This window comes from Neodiprion pinetum, chromosome 4 (assembly GCF_021155775.2).
Source record: "Neodiprion pinetum isolate iyNeoPine1 chromosome 4, iyNeoPine1.2, whole genome shotgun sequence".
Taxonomy (NCBI): domain Eukaryota; kingdom Metazoa; phylum Arthropoda; class Insecta; order Hymenoptera; family Diprionidae; genus Neodiprion; species Neodiprion pinetum.
The window spans coordinates 23,174,564-23,193,341 of record NC_060235.2 but is presented as its reverse complement, the minus strand read 5'-3'; the positions used below and the strand labels follow the sequence as shown (position 1 = coordinate 23,193,341).

Here is an 18,778-nt window from a genome sequence, read left to right as displayed (position 1 = left end):
GTGGATTTTCCGTGAAACAGGTCGAGACGAGCACAGCGCAGCAACGCCACTTGGATCGCCTATCCCTTTTATTTTACACCGCTGCCTCTCATACCCACTCTTGTCTGTTCTCCGTTTGCGCTACGACGGAAGTCAGTTTCCCAACTGTTTAATGTTTTATTCATTATTGAAACAGACATATAGTAGCCGTCGTTCGGGTCGGGTCGTTACGCTGTAATTTCTTGGCAAAAAAGTAGGTACTTGGTGTGGTTAACGTACTTTTTTCCTCGCTCTGGCTAAGATTGGCGTATAGTCGTTAAAAATTGCATAATCCCAGGTGTTAGTGATTGGTGTTTTGTTCGAGATGAAAGTTTTCCTTCTGCAGCATACACGTACTTTTTGCTTCTTTCTCTTTTACAGGCTATCAAAACTGCACAGCGACTTTGGGTGCTCTCCAAAGGGCGAACCATCTGTCTTGGATTTTTTGTGAATTTTTCTTTTAATTTTCACGCTAGAAGGCGGCCGTCCAGCAGGGCGTTACCATTTTATATGACTTTTCATCAACGTCAAGGTGAGGTTACGCTATTTTTTATTTTTTTTATTTTGTCGTTCTTTAAATTAAATATAACTATCGGTAATTAACACCAGAAGGTTATTTTTTTTTTTTTTTTTGCAAAGCTAATTTTAGCAACAGCCATTTTGGATGTGAACTCTGCTCTTGAATGGCTATTACCCTTCGAGAAATCTGATCTTTATTTTTTATCAACTCTACCATCCGCCGACAAACCTGGGTACAATATAACACCTACTTCTCGCCCTCCCTTTCTCCTTCCCTCTCTTTGTACTTATATACACTTCAACGCTCTACATCACGTTCCATATTCAAAATGGCCTACCGTTCTCCTCGTTTGAAATATGAACTGTTGTCCAATATACTATACATGCTGCGCAACGTCGATTACAAAGACCTCTGAAATGATAAATCTACGATAACAACTACCGCTCGCTGACGAACGTGTTCGCCTGATGCGCAAAACGTACGAAACACGGAATTTGAGGTCTCCACACGGTGCGTTCTCTGATTTAAAAAATCGTTATTCATTCGGTGCCAGATGTTATTTCTCGGTGTTCTCAAAATACGAAGAACGAACTGCGAACCTCCTACCGATATTCCCATTGATATTTGATCAGAAATTTTCACATCTTGAATTATAATTAGCTATTTATTTTCATCTCCGCCACATCTCGACGGTCCGATTTTGCGTTTTCGATGTACGAAAACAGCCTCGTTACGTCATTGCGTCATTCCGTACCTACATCTGCGTAACTAAGCTTATCACTTGGTCAAGTATGCGCAGGAAACTGTAAAGAATATCTCACGTTTCTAAGTGTGTTCCTGCATTCGTTCAAATTTTGAATTAACCAGCTCACCTATTTCCGTTTCATACCGTTTAGTCCGTTTACACAATACTCGCAAATTTGTTTTCCCTTTGAATCGATTGGTCACTCGCTCTTGACACTTGAGAGTGCTTCAATATTTTTTTTACCGAGCATAAGAAAGGTAGTTTTTCTGTATTCTGTTATTGTCGATCTGCGTGTATGAGATAATGCATGGCATGCTCGATTCTTCCACGCCATGCAATAATATTAAAATAAATTCATGTACATACATGTACCTATAATAGGGTGTGTGCATTTTTTTTCAATCTATAATAATAATAACGGAGGAGTTGAGAAACAAGCGATTCCCCAAACGCAATTAGCAAACTTCTATATCCTACTACGAATTGGAACTTTTAAAGTGTACCGACGGGGTTATGATGTGACGTCATCAAACGGATGCGAGAGTCATGATATATCACGTATAGATGTGTGGATACATAAACATATTATATGTACACACATACACATATTATATGTACACATTATCCAACCTTTGACAGCAAAGAAAATTTTTCTTCACGAAATTTCCAAAGCAAGCATGGTTCTTATAACTTTATGATATATCCATTGGTTTACTGAACATGAATATGCATTCTGTGTATGTTTTTATACTGAGAATACACTTAAGTAGCATGCGCGTAAACGAAATGATAACAGCAGTGAGCGTATCAACTAATAGCGCTGTACATACGTCATTAGAATTGGTAGGTAAATCATTTCGGTTTGTGTATCGGGTAGACGTGAAAAACTGAGTTTTTTTTGCCGCCAATGCCAGAAATAAATGTATTTGTGTAGCGTTTTTCGATTGCTTCAAATAGTCCTCCACTGAAGAGATTGTGCTATTTGACCGCACGCGACGGGTCAACCATACATGTGTTAAAAAAATTGACACAGATTCAAAATGCCGTTTTTTTCGCGATAACGTATTTGGCGAGATATTTTCAGCGACATCTGTATGATGTTACGAACTACTAACTTTAAGGAAACAATATTCGAGAAGATGTCGCACGCGAAAAAATAGTATTATTTCACAATTTAACCCAATCTAAATGGGGCTAACAAGAGGATTATTTTTGAGCGCTTGACAATTAATATTGTCAGTAAATTATGATGAACGATACGACTGTGTGAAGATTCCACTCAGCAACTCACGTACTCGAATTGCACAACGCTGTATATTTTATCTAAAATAATTCTGGTTCTACGCGATTGAATTTGGTAGTTGTAAAAATAGATTCAACCAATGGTGTGACTTGGAATAAGTTTTTAATTTCGCGGTTCCTAGCTGGAAAATATAAAGACAGTTAGTGATTTATTAAAAATTTATTCTCAACCTGTTTCTTCCGTGGAATTGAGTCCTGGAGAAGTGCCGCATCTCGTGATTCAGGTTTTGCATAAATAACTCTGTATTCTATTTGAAACTTCCCGCCAGTTGGATCTTTATTGTGGAGTAAACAAAACCACGCCTACAGCCTCGACTCTGATTCATTAATGTATAAATCAATATCGGTAATGATTATACAAATTAATAATATACTTGTCGGTGAATTGCGAAAATATCAATAAAACAACTTTGTTGTAAGATGGTATCAATTTTTGTGCTTATAACATCTTATGTCATGAATTGAAAATTGAAAGCTTCCGTTGGTAGAGCAAAATTTCAACACACATAAAATATTAAACTCACACGAGATGAATATTCTTTTTCGTCTACACAGTGATGAAGTACGACCGGTTAAACTTTTCACGGCTAGTCATACAGGGTGGTTGGTTTTAATCGCCCCAGGCGAATATTTCAAAATCGTGATGAGATATAAGACAAAGTCTTACACAAAACTTGTAAAGAATTCATTTTTGATCCGGCTCTATATTTAAAGTGCCTCATCTATATCTAAAATCAGGCGTTACTTAAATAATCACAAAAACGGCATATTCCATAACGTTGACCCATATCAGCGTCATCTTTCCCCCTTGAAACCTTTCAAGTTTTGCATACAACTTTTTCTCGTATCTCTTTTCCTTTTTGAAATATTCGCCTGATGCGATTAAAACCGATTACCCTGAATGAACGTTTGACGTTTGTTTATTTCTCGAAAACACAGATTTTTTTATTTGGAACGATGCACCGATGTCACCTAAGTACGTATTAAAATTTATGGATCGCGTTTTACGAGTTGTAACGCGTAACAATTTACCAGCAGTAAACTTCTGGCAGTGAGTTACCTATTTTTGGTGAAAATTTTATACATTTACTATATGCCAAAATCTCAGTATGAACTTGAAGTGAAAAGGTGAGTTTACCGATAAAAGTTTTGTTTATTATGCAAATACTTCCGTGAAATTTCGGTTGACACAAAGTATACGCGCTAAAGCCAGGAAAAATAAGATTTGCAAAATTTATTTTAAATGCTGGTGCTGGAAATATTCTACAAGAATATGTAAAAATATTTTAAGTCGGCAAAATTTTTACCCCACACAATTTGCGATTAAGAGTAAATTCCCTGATTATATACCAATCAGAATTCTCAGTACTAATAAAAGTTCGTATAACGGCACAAAATTATTTGTTCCAGAACTTATAATATTTTACATTGTGAAACGCCTTATATTACATTCTGACGATGTGTATACTTTTGCTTTTACATTCAAAAGGAAACAATTTCCAGTTGAATAAACTTTTGCAATGACGGTAAATAAACCTCAAGGCCAAACGACAGGAAATATTTTTTAATCTTTTAGGATCCGTTATACGTCTACATAAGTGTTCAACGTGATAATACTGTTGTTAAAGATCATACATGCAGAGAATTATACGCAAAATGAAATCCTATCGAACGTAATGTAAAATCACGCGTTAAAAAGAGATATAATAAACTGAAAAGAACAAAAGGAAACACCTAAGGTCCTAAATTAAGAACGCAATACAAAAATAAAAATAAATAAACTATCAGTAATACTGGTTACGCAGTGAGTCCCCTATTTCCCTTTCATTATCCTACTTTTTCTTCTTTCCCCATAAGCACTCTAAAACTGAAGATTTCGCCCAAATGTACCCCAAAGCAGTCAATTTCCCCCTAAGATCTCTCTATTTTTGCCAATCAGTCCCTTTTCCTTTCATAAATTGAAATGGACTAAAAAATCAATTTTACACTCGAGTACAATGTTTATTCTTTCAACTTAACATGGTAATAAAAAAAATAAAAAAAATATTTCACAAAACCATAATTTTTACGGTTTAATTGAGTGCCGTTATCTACGGAATACGTGCGCTTATCCAAAATTATTTTGTTCCTACATTTAGTTGGACATTAAACATTGTTCTCGAGTATCAAATTGACTTTTTCAGTCCATTTTACTTTGTGAAAAAAAAAAGACAATTTAAAAACATCGACAATTTCAAAGTATTTCACAATCAAAATTTTAATCTCGCCCCGGCACGTGTCAATATTATCGGTAAATTTCTATATTTAAGGGAAATTTTTTTTTGCTTATAATATGACTATATTTTCGTGGTGCAATGGAAAAAATTTCTAAACGACCGAATTAACGGTCATCCCAGTGTGTATCTAGTTCTGTTCTATTCAGTCAGTACAATGAAAACATATCGGAACCCTAATACCGCCCTATTTTCCCTAAAATTACCTTGACTTGATCACCGTGAAGCCCGCCGAATAAGGAAGGTGCGACGAGAATCACTGTGAGAACGTGCGGTACGTCATTACATAAGATACGGTAGCTTCTGATACAACGTTGTGTAATGTTACACATGGCGCGCTCTACACGCTGCCGAATTGCAATCATACACACGCGTACCTACCAAAAACCTGAGTGTGCGTTCAACGTAACGCGGACTTGACGATTGTCAGTCCACGTTGTCATTCGAAAGACAGTTATATAAGATAATACGAATATGAACTTTTATGGGAAATTGAAAAGCTGCGAGAGTAATCAATGCCTTTGAAGCATAAATCGGATATCTTTTTAAATTGTACTTCTGGTGAATTGGTCCCTTCTGTTTATCGTAATGCAGAATATAACAAATGATTGTAGGATTTATTTTCTCGCCCATGAAATATAATCGGTATGTAGGATGTTTATATTCATGATTTAGTAGCGATATATGTATATAGTGATGGTGGGAAGGAATTTAAACTTGGTCGTACCGGGAAGGTGAGGCACGAGCATAAGCGTATTATATCTTGTGACGTGTGAACAAACTTTATCGATTCATGTTTTCTATTATTTGCATACCATGATTTTCCGGTACGTCATTATTACGCCACGCAATCAATTGCGCATTTTATTCGTATTTCGATTATCATACCTTTGGTAGTGAAATTAACAGTAATAAAAACAAACAACGATTAACACGAAACGGGTTGTCAGATCTGATTTTAAGCGTTCCGTTGAAAACTCCGTTACGTCGTCTAGGCAACGGCTCTGCAGATTCTCTGAATTCAAAGATCTCGTTTGCTTTGTCATTTATTAGGTTTTCGCACTACTTCATTCGACATTATGAGATATGCAGTTAGCAAAGCCCGCAATTTCGCAATTTTAGCATTGGCTGAAACGCAGTGAATTATACTAAGGTGAAAATAACTTATATTTTCAAAACTTGGCTGCTTCAAAGTCAGTACAAAATTGCTAAACAGTGACACCCGCCCTAATATCTCGTTACGCGTTACTAACTTCAGCCTCGTAATTGTGGGTGAAAATTTGAGAGTCTGTTGTCCCGATGAAAAAATGATCAGTTTTAATCATGAAATGTGCGGGTGCGGCAGTGACCTTACGTCCATGTGGACTCCTGACCTCTAGGCTGAATATTATCCGTGCGGGGGATAAGGTTGAAGTTCGCAAGGTTAGCGTGACGATGCATTTTCATAAGCAATCGTTATTTCGCAACTTCGGGATTATGTGAAATTCAATAGTCTGCAGTAACGTGCCAAATAACTATACTGGTATATTTTGCAAACTCAACTACTTCAGAGTCACTCTAAATTTGCAAAATATAGTGATTTTTTACAACGTTTTCTTACGTTCACGCGAGTAACTACGACGGTGTGGAAAGAGTTACGTGGTGTCGGAAAAAGAGATCGATGCGCCGAGTATAAAACAATAATCTAACTGACGTAATATTAAACCTACTTTACATTGATGCGAAATAGCATCAGCCAAAAACGTCGTTCTGCTGAGTCTTGGGGAGATGGATCTTTTTGTTAGATCGCGTTTCTAATAATAAATCATTTTTATACATAATCATGCTATGTAGAGTTACGAAAATACGATGCGAAGATTCGTTGATGAGAAAACTGTAAAAAACAATAATACAAGGTTCATGATTGAAGACAAATATCGCGCGTTGGCTTCTTTATTGTAGGTGGTGGACTTGGACGTCACGCGAAGCCAAACGATACATGCGAGATTATTGTAATAACACAAGCATCGCACTTCAGTGTGGGACAGAAGTAGGAAGTCAAAAATTGTAATTTTTATTCAATACCTATTGTAATACTAGTAATTATAATATTACAATGCTTTGAGATTCTGAAGCTTTTGGAGATATTGCAAGCTGTATCGTTATCACAGTTTGTTTCCAAGATTTCTAAGCGATTTATTTATTATTTAATTCCGATTAGAATGAAGTATATTGAAATTGCCAGGACTTCACTTAATTTTCAACTTTAAGAGATTGTATTTAGCAACGCGTCGATCCTTTCACTCGGATAAAGTAGTGATTCGACAAATATCTTGACTGACTTGCACGTGAAGACCCGTGTCTGCCTGTAACTTCTCTTTAGCTTCCAGAGAGATGAGAGCGTTTTGTGTATGATGTTCCAGAAATAAACAACGTGTGACTGCAGTACTTGCAATATATCTTTTCAATAACGGTGACCAGCTAAATCTAGTAAGAATCTTCAACACTGCGTTTTCCTGTGCCTACCAAAGTGTACTTGAAATGCAATACTTGTTCACCATCGTCTATCCCAATTGCTTGATTATTTACATAAGATGGATTCGTAATGTCGCCTGACATGAGACACATCAACAGAATATAGCAGTTCCATGTACGAAAAAAAAAAAAAAAAAGAATACGCAGGAATCAAATTCAAGCAACCAAGGTGTATCTTTGGGTCGTCAAGGGGTGTAAAATTCTTCAGCTCGGGTCGGATCGGATCGGATAATATGGATTACTTTCGGGTCGGATTGCCCAAAAGTTCGGGTACCCGAAAATCTCGAGTTCCTCGAAAATCTCGGGTTTGCCGAATATTGCAGGGATCTCGAAAATTTTGGTCACGGCTGTTTTCGCTTCTCCAAAAATACCGGAATTTCTGAAGTGAACGGAGATTTTTGAAGATTTCGCACTTATGTCATTTCCAAAACCCCGGAAAATCTAAAGGACAATTTCGTAGTCGTCTGGTATTTTGAGGTTTGGAAGTTCTAGTCTCAAAAAATCAGACTAGAGGCTCACAGAAAATTATACTCTCGGATTCCTTCACATCTGCTTCATTAGCATATCATCGTGAAATGATTTTATTATCGTCCAGTAGGGGTGTGCAGGTACTGAAATTCTCTGGCTCGGGTCGGGTAAAATGGATTAATTTTGGAGCAGGTTCCCGGAAATTTCGCGTACTCAAAGATTTCGGGATTGCCAAAACCCCGACTCGAACCCGAGTTCGAATACCCGAGATTTCAGGAACCCGCACGCCCCTGATCTTAACTGCTAGACATTTTTTAACAACTACAGTATACACGCCATTTTACATTTTTTGACTCAATTCAAATACCCATTTTCCTTTTCGAATACATATAAGTCAGGAAAGCACCTCGATTTGTTCATTTAAAAGGTGCCTCAAGTTCCGAAGGTTCGTTTGAACGAAACGAGATAGAGGCTTGTATACCTGGCTCGTTTTTACGCCAAAAATTTCCCACCGCTGAGACTCAAAGTACGAGAGACCGCAATCAGTTGCTTCAATCGGGTTGAATTGTTTCAAAATTTTTCTGAACGATAGAATAGGGTTGATGTTTCAAATTTTCGTTGAGTAGAACGGAATGACATTTTTATAAGCATTTTCCATTTCGTATTTCATACGCATCGGTAAAAGCTGCATTTTGCCCAACCATGCAGTAAAAAATTTGGTAAAAGACCTGCAATCTGAAATGTTATTAAAAATTAAAAATATTATACCGGATATATAACGGATGACCTATTCCTGTATATCTATAGGTACGAACCCTTGGATAATTCCGACACATTCATTGCCACCGACGGCATCTTTTTCTCATGTTTAAACAAGTGGCGGCAGAATACACCAGCGGCCTTAAATGTGTCGGAATAAATCTAAGGGTCTGTACACGGTACATATTAATTAAAGTATATCGCGCGCCGCAAACTTTCCGCATTGCACTCGCGAAAATTCGGCCTTGCCAATACGTGTAGAGGAAGTACGTGTCGCACCCTGAATGCGCCCGTAACTGACGTCGTCGTTGAGGACGATCAATAGGCACCATCTCGACGTCCGCCTTACAGTTAAACGACGCTTGCGCAAAACGCGGGGGTATAATCGGCTGGCGAATATCGTCCGGGACACGAACGGCAAACTCTGCTCAGTAGAGAGCTAAATCTCCGTCGTATTGTTATCGGGGGCATATCACCTGCCGCATTGTAGTAGAGCAGCGAAACACCAGAGCCACCATACGCAAATCTCGACTTATGCGTCATCACCGAGAAGGTAACTTTACGTGTACGCGACGTTTATTGTAAATCGCACGATTGAAGTCAAGCCCTTCCTCTAACGCCCGGGTCATTCGCTGGAAGTAGGAAGTTCCCGGGCTCAAAATACGTGCGTTGGGTCTGCAAAAATTAAACTCTTAATTCCAATTGACCTGCTGCTAAGGCTTCAACCGCGTAATTCAGGCCTTTTGCCGAATATTTTTTGTACAATGTCATAATTTGGAACTTCTTGTGCGTAATCCTTCCGCACGACGGACTGAATAATGCGAGGCTTTTTCTCAATATCGAAAGAACTACAAAAAAAATGGACTCGAGTTTGGGTGATTTTCAACGCTGAGCATGACAAGAGACTCTACATGTGCAGGTGAAACTATATTTTAACAGTGCGGTAACAGAGCCATGCTTGATGGTTGCGAAACCCGGCCAGAAGGGTTGCGATAAATGGCAAATCATGCTATTTTGTCACAAAAAAGGAATATTCTGGATCAACGCTTAATCCATGTTACAGAAATCCGCGAAAAGAACGTTATGAATGTCTTCAGCTTACGTTCCGAAAGGAATGGAAAGGAATATTAGAATCATAAGTATGATAGTCACGTCGTATAATGACTTACTGTATTAAATCAATATTCGAAGTTCATTGCTGTTGCATATTGCAAAATTATTGCTGTTATAATATATTGGTCAGTCGCGAAGTAATTATTACTGCAGTTCACATTCACGGTGAAGAAAATATCGCAATGCGTGTACGATAAAACATCGATACGTAAAGTTTTTTAAATACGTATATAGAGATTTTCTGCCATATGCAATGGGCGTGACCCCGAATTTGTATTCAGGAATATCATTCTCTTTATTCTGTCATAATTCCATCTGATTTCGATTGACATATGTTTATTTGGAATATCTATATCTATACCATTTCGAGGAAATTTTAATACGACATCGCCACTTCGAAGAGACAAGCATATTGTTAATTTATCGTGTACAAGTAAACACGTCTATCAATCAATCAACACTCTAGGTGGATGTCGCGTTACAAATCTGAAGTGGCATGTCCCTGGTGCGGTCATTTTGTCATTATATCACCGTAATTTATACATGTGTACCAGAAATGTGTTGCTTGTCAGATTATTCCAAAATATTGAAATGTGATCGGTATATTTGAAAAATCGCATGCCTGCTAACTAGTAAGGCGTGGGCCTGGGCTAAAACACGCATACCAATCTTTGATCAACGTTACAGGGCCACAGAAAAGCAAATACCTACGTAATGGGTACAATAAACTTGCGAATGTAATCTATTGACTTTGAGTCTGCGGTATCCGCAGTCTCGAGAGGCTCGATGGTGTTCATCAATAGAAACATTTCAGCGGTGATTTCATTGAAATACATCAAGTGCATCAAGAAATTACCCCGTTTGTTGGGTGCCCTCTTTGCGGGTGATTTTCACCTCCTTAAACAGTTTTCCGCCGGTAAAAAAAAAAATATTTATATTAGGGTGGGCAAAAAAAAAATCATTTTTCTTGCCTGGATCGAAAAACTTGATTTGTGTGCTAAAACAAATTTCCGTGAAAAGAGAGCCCTGTAGCTCAACTTTAAAACGTCACTCACGGGACTTTTGTATTTCGTTTCTGATTAACATGTGAAAAATCAGAGGGATCAGCGACAGGGTATGAGCCTATATTGCTGAATAAGCGCATAGTGCATTTGCTTTTTTTTTTTTACAAACTTTTTGAGTCAAGTTGTTTGAGTGTTACAACATCTTATCGGGCGGATGGGAATTACTGTTTGATTCCAAAAATCTTGAGCTTTTTCGATCGTGCTATTTGCACTCTTTCGAATGGTTCGCTTCAGCGAAGTATGGGTGCAGAAAAAAAACATTAAAAACCCAACGATTGCCCCGTCGCTGTCCCTACGATATTTCACGTGTTCATCATTTTAATATTGAGCTACAGAACTCTCTTTTCACAGGAATTTGTTTCAGCACGCAAATAAACTGTTTCGATCCATGCTAAGAAAAAAATGTTGTTGAGCCATCCTAATGTGTATAAAATTGAATGTTTATTCTGCTGTATTGGTACACTTGGTACCACGTGACTTAACCGCGGAACTCTATGCCGATTGCGAGTCACGTGATACCAGGTGCACCAACGCAACAACGGTAATTATAAAACTTTACCGCACGATCATGGCTTCTCAAAGCCGTTGACGATCGCCACATTCCAATAGTTGTAGGATTACATTTCCTCACGTCATTGTATGTGTTCGAGCATTGCATGTAAAATTGTGCTGACTATGGCTTTTTCGTATCCACGATCCGCGTACCTAGTTAATAGTCAACATAGGTAAAACTCGAGGAGCTATTCACTTACAGACTATATGTGACAAGCGATTGCAAAATTTCAGTTATTTCACACGATTTCCGATAATTTCATTCGATTTCACTCGATTTCAACCGATTTTCGATGATTTAAATTTCGAACGATATTCAGCGATTGCGAGCAACTTCCATCTTGATTTTAAACAATTTAAGCGATTTTCGGTCGGAAACTAAGTGATTTGTGCTTTGGTTCCGAATGATTTCAGGCAATGTTCAACGATTTCAATTGATTTTTAAGCCATCTCTTAGGAATCGCCTCATGTAATAAACTATTCGAAACAAACATTAGTCTTATCGAACTAGGCATCAACTAAACGCCCTATTTCCCGTAGAATCGGGGATTTTTGTTCGAATGAAAAAAACGTTTTGAGACTTAATAAACCTAAAAAATAAACAAGAAACGAAAATCAACGCTATACGAAGTTCAACTCTTAATGAAAATGCGAGAATCGTACAAAATATAAAAGCGAATTTGATATCACTGATTTAACAAAGGAGAAAACTTTCGAAAAACAAGTGCAGGAAAGCATAACTTTGTGTTCGAAAGTTTATACAGGTTGATTCGTGGGAGCCGTCAGAATGAATCAAAAGTTACGATAGGAGAAAAACCCACTACAAAATCTCCTACAATGTTATTTATGCCAATGACAATAAACATGGGCAAAACAACATCGCTATACATAGAAGTGATAAAACTGAGTGAATTCGAGTATCACATGCTAAGATATTGAACAATCCGAGAAGAGGTTTCACAAGTAAAACGTTTAAAATGATTAAACTTGGTTGCTCTTATTACGGTGGTTCTGGTTCCCGTTTTTGACCGTCTTGACATTTTTTCATTCGGTGTTCTTTTCTTTTGAGACACGATTTGTCTCCGACTGTCCTTTGAACCATTTCTCTTTCCATTTGTTTAGTCAACAACAACATCACGGCTGTCAAAGCCGCAGTGTAGGGGCCCGAAGATTTTCGCTATCATGACCCTGGGATTGAGCCCTCGCGAAAACCGTCCAAATGATCGATAAAACCTGACCCGCGTGTGCGACAGACTATCCAAAAATAATTACAAACACAAAAGAAAAAAAAAAATCGAATCGCGGTACAAGGGAAATAACACGCATACTCGATCTCTACAAATGCAATTTCAAGCAGATCTAGCGCTCTACAAACAGCTTTTGGAAATCTCATTACGATGGTGCTTACAAGTGATGCGGTTCACATAAATAGGTCACGCGTGTAACAAGATATTTGAAAAAAGGAATAAAAGTATAATCTCACACCGATCCCGCCCTTCACTACGATGATGAGAAAATTACAAAAATTGCAAATTACGTATTGAAGGTATTGAACAGCGGCGTTTTCTTAGAAAATCGAATGTCTCGACGACGGTATGAATCAAACATATTAGCCCATTTTATTCGCACGTTTCTTCTAATTAACTTCATTTTTTAAATGCTTCCGTAAAATTCTGGATTTTCGCTACTTGCGCGTATTATGACGTTAATTTTCTTTTTCTCTACGCACAAGTCCGTTATGATCAAACCTAGAATGTGTTTTATGTAATTGTGAATATTTCCTAATGGTTTCTGCGCATCATAGTCTGAGAAGTTGGGCGCCAATTGACTGAGACAATATAAAATTCTCTATTCAAAAATCTTGCCAATCTAGAAAGATGGTATCCTTGAGGGATTTCGGCCTTATCTATAAGGATCGTTGGAGCGGAGACCGGCCGAAACCGTTGCGCTAAATTTGTGTTCAGGGAAAGCGAAGCACGTAACTTTTTTTAGTACTGCCGATGCCTGAAATTAGGAAAATATACAGAGGTCAGATACCAGTACTTACCCACGGATATCCATCGACTGATGATATTAAATTGTGGAAAAGAGATTCCTTAATTACAGTTACTCATTTCGCTGTTGAACGGCTCCTAGGCCACTGTAAAGTAAATTACAATGTGTTCCAATGGAAGACGTTCCAAGGCAGTTCCGGCGCTTCAGTGTGCATATTTGCTAAGAGCTACGCGTACTATTTTAGTCTACATGCAGATCCATGTGACGGTAAAAATGAGAATGTCACAGAAACCCGTCTTCAATGCTGTTTAACACTTCTAGAATCCGTATGTCTCATCAAAATAGTTACCTTTTTCAAAAAGACGTACTAATGTCGTATATTTGCCTTGTATAAAAAACGTCTCTGCAAAATTGTTCAAAAGATCGGTTTTCGACACGTTTGTTTTCTGGGTACAGTTTCAAAAGGGTATTAATTAATTTTTAATTAATTTTTAATGGCTTCTTCGTGTTTGATACGTTTGGATCTTATGCTCTTGGCTTTTATTTATAATTCAAGTTTCCCTTTAACTGATATCAATTTTTCGGAATATCATAAATATTACGAAAATATTCGAGTGCTTTAGGATGCTGAAGTATGTGTGTAGCAACTATAGTCGTGTCTTAAAACGTGACTACTCATTTAACATATTTATATTTACCAAATTTATTCCCTTTTAATGTAGTGAATCCGTTTTCTCAACAAATGGCGTTAATTATTACGAAGAAATATTTTAAATTTAGTTTAACCCAGAAAACGCATGTACCTTTTTTCCCTGCCGTCTAACACATGAGCGGGATAGTTAACAACCCCACGCTTTTCTCGTTCGTAAAATCTTTCCAAAACCGATAATGGGACTAGTAAGTACACGAATCTTTTCGTTTTTTAATAAGGAAACGAACGGTGAAGACCAAATCCAATTTTGATGAAGCTTAGTTAGTGAAAAATTCAATCAACTGCAAAAAGTGCTAAAAAAAAAGCACTTTGGCAGAGAAAATTGCTTCGATATGCAAAGTACATGTTTTTTTTAACAAGTTCAATATTTTTGTTTGATTAAAAAAGTAAAATTCACTTACAGCAAAGTCGGATAATTAGCTACCCCAGCAGTTTAAGATCGCAGCCAGATAGTGAAACTGAATTGTGGTCACGGTCCCCAGCCGATAATGTCACTTTTTTAGCTTAAGAGAGCAGTTTGAAAGACGGCTGCGATAGTTAACTACCCCGTACATGCGTTCTAGGGTTAACTTAATACGAAGTTAAAGTGCATATCATTTCAGAAATTAGATGGGGTAAAGTTATTTCTTCAGATTCATCTAAAGGCGTTAATCAATTATAGGTATAGGAATCTTGTTTTTACCAATGAATTTTTGAGAATAATGCTGATGAGATTGATAATATGAATAGGACTTCCAAATCGTAAAAATTAAATACTTATTGAAAACACGTTATTCACAACCGAGAGACTTTCATGATAATTTGATATAATTCAATTTATTTTCATATAAAAATTTATTAAAAGAGGTATTATTTTTTTTCTTCCAACAGAAACATCCAGGATATCCAGAGGGAAAGGATCGGTGTATTGCAGCAAAGGCGGCGGAGGGTGGACATTGTCCAACGGTCCCAAGATTTGCAGAACCATCTCTTCCACGCAGGCCAATCTTTCGCTATCGACAACCGGTCGAACAATAATATCGGCGTGGCGTTCAGGCTTTATTGAAGGCAAGAGCGGTAGACAGGCAGCGTGTATGATCATTGAAGACCACCCCCCTCTGCCCACCAGACCGAGGCAAAATCCGCACCAAGATACCACCCAACGTTTTCTAAACCATCTGGTCCTGCCCAAACACAGGACCTCAAAATTTTCCAGGTGATTTTTGTCACACTTTACTGTGTTCAGTACACAGAAATTAAGTTTGTCATGAACATAAATCTACCAATCTTGCATATTTTAATTGAATGATTACAGTATAATTCAACCAATAGTCTCATTTTTACAACTACATATTGCTTTGTTATATAATAATAAAATATATAACTTCGTCTGAGATCCCTGATCTTCTTTAACACTGTAAATTTGTTGAAAATTGAATGATTTGTAATCATTTTCAGTAATAGGCATCGGAAGCTTCAACCATTCAGGGAAACGTGACTGTCGTCACAAGGTATCGCGGCATACCAAACCGCAACAACGAAAAAAACCAGCCCTGACTTGACACGTTGTTTGCTACCGGTAGGTAGCCACTGCCAGGCAAGGTCGTCACTGCTCAGCAATCAAACTGTTGCTCAAAACCATCAAAATAAAATATAGAAGTTTGAGGACGTTACCGACCTGAGCTCCAGAGACAAGGTGTACGGCAAGAGCACGACGCAAAACATTCGTACAAGCTGCTTCTACGTTTCGCAAAAACGTCTCGTCAAAAGTTGTTACAGTTTGAACGAACTCATAAACTTGCGAGAAGTAGAAGGCGAAAATACCAGTTACCATGGGGAGTCTAAACGTCAATCGGGCTGTTAGCGATGCCTTTTATCGCTACAAAATGCCTCGGATTCAAGCCAAGGTAGAGGGCAAAGGCAATGGAATAAAAACTGTAATCGTCAACATGATAGAAGTCGCCAAAGCCATCGGGAGACCCCCCACGTATCCAACAAAGTACTTTGGATGCGAACTTGGAGCTCAGACTCAATTTGATTTTAAAAATGAAAGATTCATCGTTAACGGATCTCATGATGCAACCAAACTTCAAGATCTTCTCGATGGATTCATCAGAAAATACGTTTTGTGTCCTGCTTGTGACAATCCGGAAACTGAACTGCTTATCAGCGCAAAAAAGGGAACGATTTCTCAGGGATGCAAAGCCTGTGGTCATCATAACCTCCTTGAATTCAACCACAAACTCAATACATTCATATTGAAGAATCCACCAAGCCTGAACCCAGCAGCCACAGGAAGTTCTCTTACTGAAGGAAAGCGTGGCAAACGTTCTAAGAAAACTAACGGTGATACTAACGGTGATCGTTCAGGTTCCCCTGAAAACGAAAACAGTACTACGGATATAATAGTTCAAGCTCCGACTAAAATTGCTGTTGAAGATGAATACGATCAGTGGGCAGTTGATGTCTCTGAAGAGGCAGTGCGAGCTCGGCAACAGGATTTAACAGATGGAGCAAAAGGCATGACTATCAGTGATGATCTCGAAAAAACCGAAAAAGAACGCATGGACATTTTTTACGAGTTGGTTAAACGTCGACGTGATGCTGGCCAACTTGATAGCCACAAGGAACTTGTTAGCGAGGCTGAGCGTCTTGAGATCAAATCAAAAGCCCCGTTGGTTCTTGCTGAGCTATTGTTTGATCATGCTATTGCCATCCAAGTCAAAAAGCATCGCGTACTACTACTTCGTTTTACTCACGACGATGCTAAAGCACAGAAGTATTTGTTAGGAGGCATAGAACAGGTCATCGCTCTCCATAAAGATTCGTTGATGCCAAAAGTTCCTGGAATCCTGAAGGTAAGAAACGACTATTTTGGGGATTTTGTTTTTTTTTTTATTTACTTATTTTTTTTATTAATGAGGCTGAATACTTTATCCACAAGATGTAAAAAAAAGTTAAGTTTTTTGCAATGAGCACGACTTGACGATCGCATTCTTAATTTGGAATAGTTTAGTAGTTTAGCTCCTTGGGTGGTTTAACAAAGGAGATTGGAGCAAATTGTCATATATTAGAAACATTTCGAAGTCGCTAATGAAACCATGGAAGAAATGAATATAGACAAGTAGATAGAACTATTTTATTTCACTCTTGAAACTTAACAACTTTGATATATAATCCCATTTTTCAGTGAAACCTATCGTTCCCATAATACTATTACTATGAAAATCACTACTCCACTCAAAATGAGACACCCTATATAGATATTAATTTTTGACAAAATGCATAATAAATTTTAGTTTATTGGCTATTGAATAATACTACATTACTTGTTTTTCAGCTTTTCTACGACTCTGATATATTAGAAGAAAAAGCTTTACTCGAGTGGGCCAGCAAAGTTAGTAAGAAGTATGTTTCCAAAGACTTGGCCCAGGAAATCCATGACAAAGCGGCACCATTCCTAACGTGGTTGAAAGAAGCTGAAGAAGAAGACTCCGATTCCCAGGAAGAAGATGATGATCTTGAGGTAGGCATCTGGGAACTAGTTTTATGCTGATTTCTTCAACTAGTATAATCAGTAATCGCCAAGTCATGAATACTTTACATTTGAAAAACTAATGAAGTGGTGTTCAGTAAGGTTGGATGAAAATATTGTTACACAGAAAGTCCAAACAAATAGATTCTTTTGTATTAAGATTGAATTTTTTGAATAAAGACTATGTTCATTTATTTTCTAGATCGAATACGACGATAGAGCCAAGCAACCGCTGAAACAACAGCAGCAGCAGCAACAACAGCCCACCAAGAAACCTCTTATTGATGACTCAGAAGAAGACGATGTTGACATTGATGCAATTTAAAGAGTACGGAAATGTGTTGATTGAAGAAGACAAAAAATATACCTGCACCAGGGAAGTTGTCTTAGCACAATGTCAGTTTATATTAGAGTTTTCTTACTTTACTGTATTAGTATTCACACTACAGTTTACATCGCGCATACTTTGCTTAAATAATTACCTTCGATGAGTATCAATTCATAACAATTTCTCAAGTTGTTCTAAATAAAAATTTTCTTGGGCCTAAATATACTGGCAGTAAACTCTGCTCGAGGATATTTCAACGTGTTGCAATTTTTAATTGCATTTTATGCAATGTACTATACTTATAAATATTGCTGACAGGGAAAAAAAAAACAAAAAAAATTTTTAACTACTAAATCGTTCAAATTTTGAAGTACTTCTAATTTATTAACAATCTTTCTATGATATTTCGTTTTGAATTTAATATTGCTACTATTCATTTCGATCGTATTGTACCGTTGTCGAATAATAATTAATATCCAATCCCGTAATATATCAATAGTTACAACTGTTAAGACAAAGTTGGCCTGCTGAGAACGTTCATTATTGTACATCAATTTACTATTCTGATGATAATTATTCAAATAAACGTTTATCGCAATTGAATTCGTCTATACTCTACGTGACAGTATATGTAGAGTAACCACATTCTTTTTAAGACCGTGCAAGCAATCAAACAAACTATAAAAATGATGAAAATTCGTGTTGTGCGGTAGCGTATCGAAAACGCGTTGATTTTTAAACTTTTTTTGCGTACGAGAATAGTCTTAAATGACTTTCTAATACGCAGTAGATCTTTGTAATTAGCCCAATCTCAAATGGTCTCGACCAATGACATCCAATTATCCATGAATGTGTTCTGCATCACTCACTGCTTCAGTGATGCTTAAGTGTGAAGTACCGG

General features: G+C 37.4%; 1 protein-coding gene across 3 annotated transcripts; it reads left to right on the top strand.

Moving 5' to 3' along the window:
• Positions 1 to 76: 76 nt before the first annotated feature.
• Positions 77 to 18,480, top strand: eIF5 (eukaryotic translation initiation factor 5). Of its 3 annotated transcripts, none has more exons than XM_046619749.2 (6): positions 77 to 232; positions 400 to 550; positions 14,906 to 15,230; positions 15,479 to 16,872; positions 17,355 to 17,540; positions 17,752 to 18,480. In XM_046619749.2, exons 4-6 carry the CDS (start codon positions 15,847 to 15,849, stop codon positions 17,872 to 17,874), a joined length of 1,335 nt encoding a protein of 444 aa, XP_046475705.1. In that variant the 5' UTR covers positions 77 to 232; positions 400 to 550; positions 14,906 to 15,230; positions 15,479 to 15,846; the 3' UTR covers positions 17,875 to 18,480. The 3 variants fall into 3 exon arrangements, with proteins under 3 accessions (XP_046475705.1, XP_046475703.1, XP_046475704.1); XM_046619747.2 differs by having other exon boundaries at positions 15,473 to 16,872; XM_046619748.1 differs by lacking the exons at positions 77 to 232; positions 400 to 550 and adding an exon at positions 9,004 to 9,152 and having other exon boundaries at positions 15,473 to 16,872.
• Positions 18,481 to 18,778: the final 298 nt, after the last annotated feature.